This window comes from Mastomys coucha, unplaced genomic scaffold (assembly GCF_008632895.1).
Source record: "Mastomys coucha isolate ucsf_1 unplaced genomic scaffold, UCSF_Mcou_1 pScaffold16, whole genome shotgun sequence".
Lineage (NCBI taxonomy): Eukaryota > Metazoa > Chordata > Mammalia > Rodentia > Muridae > Mastomys > Mastomys coucha.
The window spans coordinates 38,787,837-38,799,597 of NW_022196898.1; the positions used below are offsets into that span (position 1 = coordinate 38,787,837).

Here is an 11,761-nt window from a genome sequence, read left to right on the forward strand (position 1 = left end):
TTAGCTAGCCAGGGTTAGAGGGCTGAGCCACTGTGCCCTCCAGAACAGACCTATGTAATTAGCTAGCCTTCCTCATTCTTTACCACTTGATAATCACGGAAGATTTTCTTTTTAATGAAAAGGTTCCCAAAGCAGAAGTACATCTCAAGTGCAGTTTTAGAAATCATTTATTTCAAACAGTTACAAATTTCACTTTAAAGCAAACAATGACAGGAAAAAAAAGGCATTGAAAAACACTGACTTTGCAGAAAGTTCTAGGTATCAGCTTACAGGTAACAGAGCGTAAAAACCTTAAAAATATTGTCTCAAAGACAGAAACATGTAGCATTGAGGTATACTGTTTAACGGATGTGATCTCTTGCCAAAAAGTCTCTCTGTCCGTTCCAGCTTGCTACACGCTGTACCAGTCCTTTCTCTGAAAACAAGATCTCCATCCGAGCATATGTTCACAAAACTGACAGTGTTCCTTAATAAGCATTAAGGTTGCCATAGAAACTTCCTGGCACTGGCACCCAACTACACTGGCACTAGAGGCTGGAGAGACCTTAGGCAGACCCTCCGAGGTGCCAGCCCCAGGACCTGAGCCAGCTGGCCTGCCCCCTCCTACCACACCTCACAGTAGGCTGGACCACCGAAAAGGCTCTTGGGAAGATCCTGCCTCTCCTAAGGAAAACAGGTTTCTCACCACCTCCACCTGCAGTTGAGTGTGGGAATCTTCCCCAACTAGGTCAGCCATAAAGAACTGCTAGGAAACTCTGCAGCTCAGAGCCCAAGCAACCAGGCAAACCAGGCATTCCTTAAACCGGCACACCATAAACTAACCCTGGCCCACCCTGCTGGGCTCACTCCACACTGGCTCCAACTCAATTCCAGCAGTAAAGCACACACCAGTTTCCTTTCTCCCAAGACACCAGGGACATAGACAAGATTCAGTGTGAGCTTTCAGCCAGGTGAGAAGGCAAGGCTCATGGAGAGAAAGGACTGTCATCAAATGTTGTGGGTGTGGCCAAGGCTTCTCCCTTCAAATAGCTTAAAGCTATTTCATTAATGCCAGAAGAACCAAAGATTGTTTTAGAACTAGAACCTGTATGTGTCCCCCACTATCTACCATGCAGCAAAGGTCGTGTTTAAACCACCTCTATCTAAACCTTCTGCATTTGGATGCCTGGTCGCTGAATGCTGGTGTTAAGTGGTACTGTCAACAAGGCACACTGCCTTCTGTGCACAGCAGAAACTCCAGTAAGAATGACCCGAGGATGGGACAGCCATTCAGCCAGCACAGATTTGAGGCCAGAAGCAGCTGAGGGCACACTCCTGTGTGAACTGAAAGAAGCTGGACTTTGTGGACTTAGCTTATAAAAAGTCAAAAGGGAAAAGCGTCCTTTTGATATGGGGTGGGGGGAAGCAATCCTGCTACAACAATAGTGAAAGCAACAACAACTTGGAGATCAAAACTATTTAGCTTTCAGAGATAATGAGCTATCTGGATTTCAATCTTCTGCCTGCCTGCTCTGCCTGGCTTGGGTAACAGTGTGCGGGCAGAGAGAGCCCTGTGAGGGGCTGAGGAACTGTGTGTGGGCATAGTCGCCTATGCCCCTGAAGATCATGATTTCTAATATTTCTTTTTCTTTTTCTTTTGGTTTTTTTGAGACAGGGTTTCTCTGTATAGCTCTGGCTGTCCTGGAACTCACTCTGTAGACTAGGCTGGCCTCGAACTCAGAAATCCGCCTGCCTCTGCCTCCCAAGTGCTAGGATTAAAGGCATGCACCACCACCGGCCCGGCTTTAATATTTCCCTTTCATAACAGTTTTGCTACCCTTGAGTCCCAAAAAGTAAGAAAAGAAGGAAAGAAGGAAAAAAAACCACATAAATACCTGCCTCTTTTTTTTTTTTTGTCAACCTACAGAGCTTTTTCCAAGACGGCAACAGGCCCTGAACTGTACAAAGCCCACCAAAAAATAATAATAATAATAATAACCAACTGCTTAGGTGAGTGGCCCCTTGGAGCTGGCAAGCAGATGGCACAGGTGACGTCTTCCCAGCTCTGCCCCGTCTTGTGGTGGTGGTATTTTCTGAAAAGGCAAGGTCCTGGCATATTTCTGTAAGATGGCAGGTGTGGGTGCTGTGGTTACATAATTCACTTTAATCTAAGCACCGCTCTTGTAGCTCTGTGGTCCCCTCGGTGACCACTAACATCACTGGATTCCTCAAAGCCCCAGGGGGAAGCAGCTGAGGCGACTCAAGTCAAAAGTAAAGCAAGGAAGGCCAAGGTGGCAGCGAGGTGTAGCAGGAAGCAGACACCCTTCCTGCCTACGCCTGGGGGTAGTCACAGGCTCATTCCCTGAAGCAGAGTACGGACAGACTATTTTTACACTTTTTAAGACAAAAAAAAAAAAAAATCAAAATACAAAACGAAACCAAAGGCTTTTCTGTTATAAGAAACTGGTTGTCTTTTTGTTTTTGTTCCCCACCACCACCACCGATCTTCACTTTCTGCCATGGAAGAGGCATCCAGCCCCTACCATCATCCCTCTTCTGGGAGAGTAGAGGGGACAGGAAACTTGTTTCCCAGGCTGTATCCCCCTCAAGTACCCCGCGGACAGTGGACATCCATCTACTCTCTACTTCCGCTCTGCTTCTCTCCTGAAGTCCTGAGATCGAAGAAGAACACCTCCACAGCCAGCAGTGCCTAGGATTATCATTCACATTTAAACACTGCTTATGAGAAATTGTCACTCATGTAAACCATTGGGCCCTGAGATATTAGTCACCGCCACTGGGCCCAGCTGCTTTCCAGGTGTTGAGAAGGAAAGTAGAATGAAGCTTCCTCCGGACCTCAGCGGCCTCCGAAAGAGAACGGCAAAGTGCTTGGGGGCAGTGAGCCAGAGCGAGGCAACTGGGGCAGCCTTTGGCACCCCTTCCTGAGGCTTCCCGAGGGCGCAGCTTGTGAGCCGCTCTCAGGTGTGTAGGGTGTCTCTATTCAATCATCGAAGGCTCTCTTCATGATGGCCTGTGTTCCTCACAGGCCCTTCCTTCAGAGCCTGTGCAGCATACTAGTCTTCACCCACCCAGAACCTTTGCGAAGAAGCTCTGTGGGATAGTGAAGCTGCAGCCCGGCCCACTCGCCCCCTCCACTCCCCCCAAACCCAGGTAGACGGGACGGGCAGTGAGAAACTGGTATGCTGATCTCGTGGTGCCAGGCCAGCTGCCAGGTGCCATCCACACAATTATCTGGGGGATAAGTAGTCTCTGTTGCTGTTGTCATAAGGGTTCAGTGCGTCCCTGACACCCAGGCAGCTGTGGCTTACGGTGTTGTCAGACCCAGAGCTGTTATGAGACCCTGATGGGGTGAGGAGAGGAACCAGAAAGAAGGTCGGCTTCAGCGGTCTCAAGGAATACGGTGGGGGTGGAGGAGAGGTCATCTTGCTTTCCTTCCCAGCCTGTAACTTCCATTTCTGCTTGAGTCTTTATACAAACACACAAAAACAAACAGACAGACCTTAGCCTTCTCCCAGGCCAAAGGCATGGCAAAACACCCTAGCAGCGGCAGGCTGCCTCTGTTGGTTAGGTGTGCTTACAGAAATGCTATCTGGCTCCCATACCATCCCCAGAGGACATCCTGAAGAGCTGGTGAGTTTCAAAATCAAGACCACATCTCACTGGCCTCATTGACAAAGGGAGTGAAATGGAAGTGTTCCTTTATGCACTTCAAAAGTCACCTGACACGCCCTCAATCTGCCCAGGGCCAGAGGCCGTCTACTGGGCTCACATCATCAGGTCTCTATCCATTCACATAAAAGGGGGAAGTGGGGGGGGGGTTGTTGGAGAGATGGCTCAGCCGTTAAGAGCACCGATTGCTCTTCCAGAGGGCCTGAGTTCAATTCCCAGCAACCACATGGTGGCTCAAAACCATCTGTAATGGGATCCGATGCCCTCTTCTGGTTTGTCTGAAGACAGATAGCTACAGTGTACTCATATACATTAAATATATAAATAAATAAATATTTTTTTTAAAAAAAGAGGAAAATATTCTTTCACTGGAGAAGGAATATGGAACTCAGTCCAACTAAGGCTGGCAGGAGCAGATCATTCACGCAGCCTGCAATGGACAGCAGAGAACAGGCTGTGTGGTCCCTAGCAGCCCTCTATAGTCAGTACTACCAGCCTCAGGTCTCCAGACACCTCCACCCACCCCACCCCATCAGGGAGAGACTGCACGCTCTGATGGGGCCACCACTGGGCACGTGTTGACTCATCTGACAGGAAAGTCAGTGGTGAGCAGGAAGAGATAGGCATCGCGCCCATCGCGGCCTCCTCCGTTCGATGTCTGGGCCCTGGGCCAGGCTCAGTAACCATGAGAGAGTCACTTGACAGCTGGAGGAAAGCTGAGCTGCAGATACAGATCTGCAAAGGTATGGCAGGGGGCTCCTTCCCAATGGGGCCCTTAGCCAGGCGTGCTGAACCGCTGAACCAGGGCCTCCTCTCCTCCCTTTGACTTCCCTCTCTATGGCTGACTTGCTGTGCACTGACTCCAAAGTGAGAAGAAAGTGACCCTCCCCCCAATTCCATCACCTGCCATTCATTACCTAAGGAAGTACTAGGGTGGGGGGGGGGAGCCAATGTCATAAACAAGATTGGGGCATTTGGAGGGCTTGAAACCAGCAGACTATTCCTTGTTCTTGTTATGATAAATGATTGATAGCTGGCTCTGAATCTGCCGTTGGCTCTTGGCCTGTTATCCAAGCAACATAAACAATCTGCGGAATGGTATTTGGCTGCAGGAAGAGAGCCCAGTACTTGCGAAGGGGAGTGTGCTCAGTCTCGGAGAGGAATTCTCCCTGTGAGAGGATTGAGGGCATGCTGCTGACCCAGGAACTCCAGTTCTGGGAACAGACCCTAAAATGACTGGTGGCCTGAATAAGAACTGCCTCCATAGACTCACAGATTTGAATGCTTAGTCACCAGGGAGTGGTACTATTTAAAAGGATTAGAAGGATTAAGAGGTATGGCCTTGTTGGAGAAAGTGTGTCACTGGGGGGTGGGGTTTGAGGTTTTAAAAGCCCATGCCAGACCCAGTGTTTGTCTCTGACGAAGGACCAGAATGTAGCTCTCAGCTTCTTCTCCACACCTGCCATGCCTGCTGCCATGCTCCCTGCCTCCAGTAAAATGTGGGGGTCATGGCACCTTCACAGCACTAGAATAGTGACTAAGACAATGATATAAACATGGGAGAACTTTAGGCACAAAGATGTCCAGCACAGTGCTGTTTTGTAAAAGCGAAACATCTTCCAGTGCCTGATAACAGTTAACCTGTACTTATAAGAGAAACCTATTGCTAATGAATGTGAAGTTTACAAAGAACGTGAAAATATTTACAAAGTGAACATATTTTTAAAAAGGTAGGGTTAGAGGGTTTTTATTATTATTTTTAATCATAGGTATGTGTGCCTGTGTGTGGGTATGTGCTTGTAAGAAGAAGGCTAAAAGAAGGTATTGGATCCCCTGGTGCTAGAATTACAGGTGGTATAAGCCATCCAATGCAGGTGCTGAGAGCCAGCTCAGATCCTATGCAAGATAGTAAGTGTTCTTAACTGCTGAGCCATCCCTTCAGCCCAGAATTTAGAGTTATATATACAGAACAATTGTGGCAAGTAACAGTACACACACACACACACAGAGGGACTGGAGAGATAGCTCAGTGGTAGAGCACTTGCCTATCATTCATTAAGCTCAAGACACTTAGCAAACTACCTGTAATAAAGCACAACTCTTATGATCTTTTAAACACAACATGGAAACAATCTCTGTAACTGGAAGGACTGTGTTGGTTTGAATGAGGATGCCCCCATAGTCTCATGTGTTTGAATGCTTGCTCCCTAGTTAACGGAACCGTTTGGTAAAAATTAGGTGTGGCCTTGCTGTAGGAGGTGCATTATTCCTGTAGGGTTTTGATATTTAGGCCTTCCACCCTACCCTCATCTCTCTGCAGATCAGATGGGAACTCTAGCTCCAGCTCCACCTCCAGCTCCAGCTCTAGCTCTAGCTCCATACCTACCTCCTGCCCAGGCTTCCCAACATCATAGACTAAACTTCTGGAACTGGAAGCAAGCCCCCAGTTAAATTCTTTCTTTTATAAGTTGTCCTGTTCATGGTATTTTCTCATTAGGTGGCCCCTTAAAACTCACTATGCAGATCATCTTAGACTGGAATTCACCGAAATCCTCCTGCCTCAGCCTCCCCAGGGCTAGGACTATTGTTATGTGCCACTACCCTTGGCTTATGGATGAGTTTTAAGCTGTATGTGTACAGCTAACGGTGTAAGCCCATTCCAGGAATACAAGCAGAAAAATAACTCTGTTAGCAGAGGCTTATCGTCTCAGTCTCAGGAGAACTGATCCCTGGAGGTTGTGACCGCTACCTAAGAAAGGGCAAACTTTTGTTGGTAGTATATTTTAGTTGTTTTCATTTTCTCTAACATCACTAGAAAAATATTTAGAAAACTCCTTAGCTCGGGATATAAACTAAATGTTCTAAAACTATGCTATTCTGACTGGCAAAACATCAAACGCCTACCACACTTGCAACCCAGTCACTGCGGCTCAGCCAGCTTTTAACTCCGTGACTCCACAGTGTCTCTAAGTGAGAGTCTTCTCTTGTTCGGGAGTCTTAAAAAATAGAGGATGTTTTCATTATTTGAAATCACTAGGTTGTTTTGTTTTATTTTATTGGCGGGGAGGAGGGGTTGGGTTTTCGAGACAACAGGGCTTCTCTGTGTAGCCCTGGCTGTTCTGGAACTTACTTTAGAGACGAGGCTGGCCTTGGACTCAGAGATTTGCCTGTTTCTGCTTTCTGAGCACTGGGATCAAAGGCATGTGCCACCAGACCCGGCTTGAAATTACTAGTTTTTATCAGGCAAGTGTCATCTGCCTATAATTCCAACACTTGGGAAGTAGAGACAGGAGGATGAAGAACTTGAGACCAGCCTGGGCTTCATGCTAAGACTCTCCTCAAAAAACAAAAAACGAAAACATAAAAAACAAACAAACTGGACTCTTTTACTAATAAATCTGCCTTATATGGAATAAAGTAGAAACTCGGCAGATAGGAAATGAATTGCTGGTGTGTTCTTAGCACAGGCACTTCCCCTGCCAGTGCCTCAGGGGCTGCACGGGCTGCCAGCAGCCAGTGTCTGAGCCTAAGCAACAGGCAGGCAAGCTGGTCTCTATGCCTCTCTATGAACACATGTAAGTGCCTGGTAGGGCCAATTGGGTTACCTCAGCCTATGGGCCAGTGTCTACAGGGCATGTCATGCAGCCCTGGCTCCTTGGACAACCCTTGGGGCCGTTTCCTTATTGGTTGGTTAAAGAATTTGACTGCATGGCCCTCCTCCTCCTCCTCCTCCTCACCACGGCTGTGCTCCTGGAGCTCTGCCCATGTCAGTGCTTCCTTGTCAGGGATTGGCTTCCTCACTAGACCGTACCTGTCCTGTCCCCTGGCCTCCTGCAGTACCTGACCCAGGACTCTCAGGGTGTTATACATGTTCATTTGCTGAATGAAGAAATGAATGAGTGAAGCTCCTTAGGTTCTGATGCTCCCTTGGGCAGATGAAAGCTAAGACCCAAGAGTGCAGCCCAGAGTCCCAGGGCCCATCTCACCTCAGGATGATGAAGACACAGAGGAGCAACCCAAACGTCAGGCTTCCTCCAGCTACCAGGAACGTGGGCAGGGACACGGACGGGGATTCTGGCACTGGGGCTGTGGGCAGGGGAGGGGAATGATAGAGAAAAGGAAGGGGGAAGTGGGCAGGACAGAAGGAAGGAAAGAGGGAGAAGAAAGTCAGGCAACAGATACTAGTAGCAGATGCAGCTCTGGATGGCAGCAGAACCCCCGAAGAGGCACTGCATGGATTCCTCCCACAGTGACTGAGGGAGACTGCACCATTCAAAGGCTCGTATGGAGCTTGACATCCACTGCAGCCAACCAAAGGGCCATTCCTTCTCAGGATAGCTTTCCTCCTATCCTTTATCCTGGCTCCAGGCAGAAGGCACATGAGAGACAGAGGCTCCTAGGACTCTGTGGTGGTCACTGGGACTGAGTCAGGGAGACTCAGGGGCTTTCAACAAGTATTTGGAAGCAATTTCTCCACTGGGACGTCATCTCTTGCCTATTCCCAACTTGGCAGCCACAGGCATGCCATGTCCCTCCTCCTGCTGGACTCCCCACAGATCTCTCTTCCTGAGCAGAGTGTTCTGTCTACCTTGCCTGAGCCCCTTTCCTGCCTTGTCCTTTAAGAGAGGCCACATGCTCTTGGCTGAGCCAGTGAACCTATGCGAATAGGCTTCCTTCCACAGACGCTCCGTTTTGGTCTCCAGCAACAGTGCTCATAATCTATTAGGTCATACCACAGACTGACTGCAAGTTAGCTTCCCGATCTGTCCCACTCTTCCCTCGGGCCTCATCGTATCTTAGCACACAACGGCAAATGAGCAGGTGAAGCAATGAAAGGCGAGCTGGTGCTGTAGCTCACTGGTGGCCCATTTGCCTAGCACGAGGACCTAGGTTCAGTCCCCAGTACTGCGAAGACTTATAGAAACAATGGAAGATCGTTGCCTTTGATCAGCTGCTAAGTGTCCATGTGAGAGCTTTTCTACAGGCCCGAGGAATACCAAGACACTAGAGCTTACCGACGACACGCGTTACTTCTGTAGAACCTCTGTACTGATCCCCGTGGTTGTCATAGTCTTCAAGCGCGTCCTAGGAGAGATGACCCTCACTATCAGCCTGCCCAGCGTTCATAGGGACTTCTACATGTCGTCTACAAAGCCACCATCTCCTTTCTGTGTCCTGAATGAACCTCTCTGTGCCCGACCTTCATCAACTGCCTGTCACTGGTGTTTACTTGTATGCTCACATTCCCTATGCCAGGTGGAGTTCTTTCCACCCACTTCTCTGCCAAAGGCACACAGGATGTGCTCAGTAAACACAGCAGCTGTCCATGAGGTCTGTTGCCAGGCACAGTGGTAGCCTCCTGGGAAAAGCCTGTCCTAGCACCCCACCTGCACTTTGCACTAGCCAGCCATGTGATGGGCAGATTTCTGAGTCCAGGTGGACTTACGGTCTGCTTCTAGATCCGAGAGATTTCACCCACACAGTGGAATGGGCGGCCAGTCTCAGCTAGTGTCAGTTTCCCCTAGGACCTACCCAGAACTCTCTGGCCTAAGAGGCAAGGACTCATCTGCCTTTGCCTATGAAGACACTAGAAAGCCCCTTGAGGATGGCCCTGGGTAGCCCTGTGTGTGAGGCCCAGACCCCTGCTGCCTTCTTTGTGCTTTGGGGGGCAGAGGAACAAAGACTCCAGCTCCTTGTTGAGGGAATTAAGGACCACTCGAGGAGAGAGGTGGGAAATTGGATTAGTTAAAGGAATTTGTTAAGCAGATTCATCCGTAATCCGATTTCCAATACTTCATGATACCAGGCTGCCACAGGGGAGGGCTAAGATAAATTGAATCTGGTCTCAGACTAAGCTGTCAGTAATATCCAAAGACCTCGGGATGAAACAGTAGCCACCACAGCCAGGCAGATGGCACTTTACAGCTTCTGGGGACAGGGAACTGGCCACATCTCTGGAAGGCCCAGCTAGCACTGAAACCAGACTTGGGGCAGTGCATTCCCTGGCTCTTTCTGGGGGCAAGCTCACCTGTGTGGGGTTCCAGAGGATCCCTGCTGGAGTGGTCCTGAGCTCTGCTAGTAGAAAGAAAGGTTAGTGACTCATGGAGCCTGGAACCCAGTTAGAGCAACCCAGAGCACGGGGGATGGCGCCGCCTGTAACCCTAACCAGCACTTAGGAAGCCCAGAAGGAGGGGTGACTTGAGTTTAAGGCTGGTACAGAGGAGATCCTGTCTCAAAAAAATTTTTTTCAATATAATCCATAATTATTTTTTTTTAAGCAGAATGCTTAGAATCTAGAACTCTCCAACACTAGGGGACTAGCAATGCCCGTTATGATAGAACCATATAACACAGTGGCCTTGAAAAAAAAACCTGTTTCACATTACATGATGTAAATGTGTATCGAAACAGTACATGTTCCCACACTGTGCCTGATTATTCTGTATCTACTAAAAATAAAAGTTCAGGGTGTACCCCTTTAAGCCCAGAACTTGGGAACTAGAAGCCAGCCTGGTCTTCCTAGAGCATCCTGAGCCAGCCAGGGCTACACAATGAGATGGTGTCTCAGAAACAAAAAAACAAAAAAATAAAACTTCAAGTTTTAAATGATTATGAACACTGGCTGCTTCCACAGAAGACCCAGGTCTGATTCCCAGCACCCACATGTTGGCCGCCAACCCTCTGTAACGTCTCTGCGGGCACTGCATGGGTGTGGTACACAGCCACAGGTGGAAGCAGGACACCTATAGACGTAAGATAAAAATGAAAAAAATCGGGAGGCAGAGGCAGGCAGATTTCTGAGTTCGAGGCCAGCCTGGTCTACAGAGTGAGTTCCAGGACAGCCAGGGCTACATAGAGAAACCCTGTCTCGAAAACCCAAAAAAGAAAAAAAAAAAAAATCAAATGAAAAAAAAGATGAGGTAAATCTTTAAAAATAAATAAATAAAACTTCAAAATATGGATTTTTAGAAAAACATTGAAGACATAATATATTTTTTTAAAAAACACATGCCTTGATCCAAAGTTTCTAAAACTCATTTATATTATCATATATTATATATATTGCAATATATACACAGAAAGGGAAAGGCCATTACAAGATATGAGAGCTATTAGCAGTAATTCCTTGAGCTTGTCTTTCTGCAGTAAAATATACAAAAAATCAGTGACTCGTGCCTGGGATGGGCCAAAGACACCCTGATAAAAAGGAGTGGGGGCAGCTCTAGCGGGGGCCACTCCCTTCATGGGAATTCCTTCCACAGAAATCAACTTGAGGGCAGGCCCAGAATGGGGCCTGAGAGACCAGCTCTGAGCCTCGCCAGGCAAGGAATGGAATGACTCAGAATCTCTCATCTCAGCGTTTTTTTCCACTAAGAAGTTAAAAATACCACCAAGTATAAGACATTCAGCGTCCCCAACCCTGGAGAATAACATAATCACTAAGGGGCGGAGGACGGGGTGACCTGGTGCTGCTCAGGGGAGAATTTCCAACGGGCTGCCCCACCTCCAGAAGGAGAGACAAGCGTACAGCAACCCTGGAGGTGTAGAAAAAAAGGACCAGAGAGGGTAGTTATTTGTCTAAGTTCACAAAACAAATTAACTCAGAATTGAGCTTCAAATTGTGGTGAGGACCTAGCACCTCATACCTTTGTGATCCTCCCAACTTAGCATAATGAGAACAATTCAGCCCACAGGAAGGTGTATACAGAAGTGTGTATACAGAAGGGTGTATGAAGGACAACAGAGCATAGGGTAGGCTGGTGCTAGATTCAGAGCTAAAACCAGGTGATGAGGGCAGCAGTAAATAGAAAAATAGGTCCAAGCACTGATGGCCGTTTGGCCCAGAGGTTCAAGCCCTTGACAACCTTTTTATTGCCCTACAGGTCTCAGAACCCTGGCAATGAGTCTCACTAGGACTGTGTACATGTGTGAATGGATGGATTGGTCTTGGATAACAGGCCTTTCTATAGCCCATGACGGCTTGGAACTTACTATATAGACCATGCTGACCTTTGATCTTGAATTCAATTTTCTTTTCTTCTTTTTCTTTTCTTTCTTTCTTTCTTTCTTTCTTTTCTTTTCTTTTTTTTTT

The 11,761-nt window shown here is 47.9% G+C and overlaps 1 protein-coding gene across 2 annotated transcripts in view; it reads right to left on the reverse strand.

Moving 5' to 3' along the window:
* Window positions 1-149: 149 nt before the first annotated feature.
* The window catches only part of Il6r (interleukin 6 receptor), a 58,483-nt gene continuing 46,871 nt past the window's right edge, over window positions 150-11,761 (reverse strand). Inside the window, exons 7-10 of one of the 2 annotated variants that reach the window (XM_031374546.1) lie at window positions 9,698-9,741; window positions 8,685-8,754; window positions 7,656-7,755; window positions 150-3,465 (exon numbers count right to left, since the gene is read on the reverse strand). In XM_031374546.1, the coding sequence (XP_031230406.1) occupies window positions 3,228-3,465; window positions 7,656-7,755; window positions 8,685-8,754; window positions 9,698-9,741 (452 nt within the window). In that variant the 3' untranslated portion in view covers window positions 150-3,227. Of the gene's footprint in view, window positions 3,466-7,655; window positions 7,756-8,684; window positions 8,755-9,697; window positions 9,745-11,761 lie in introns of both variants that reach the window. The other variant, XM_031374545.1, reaches the window with a different exon arrangement.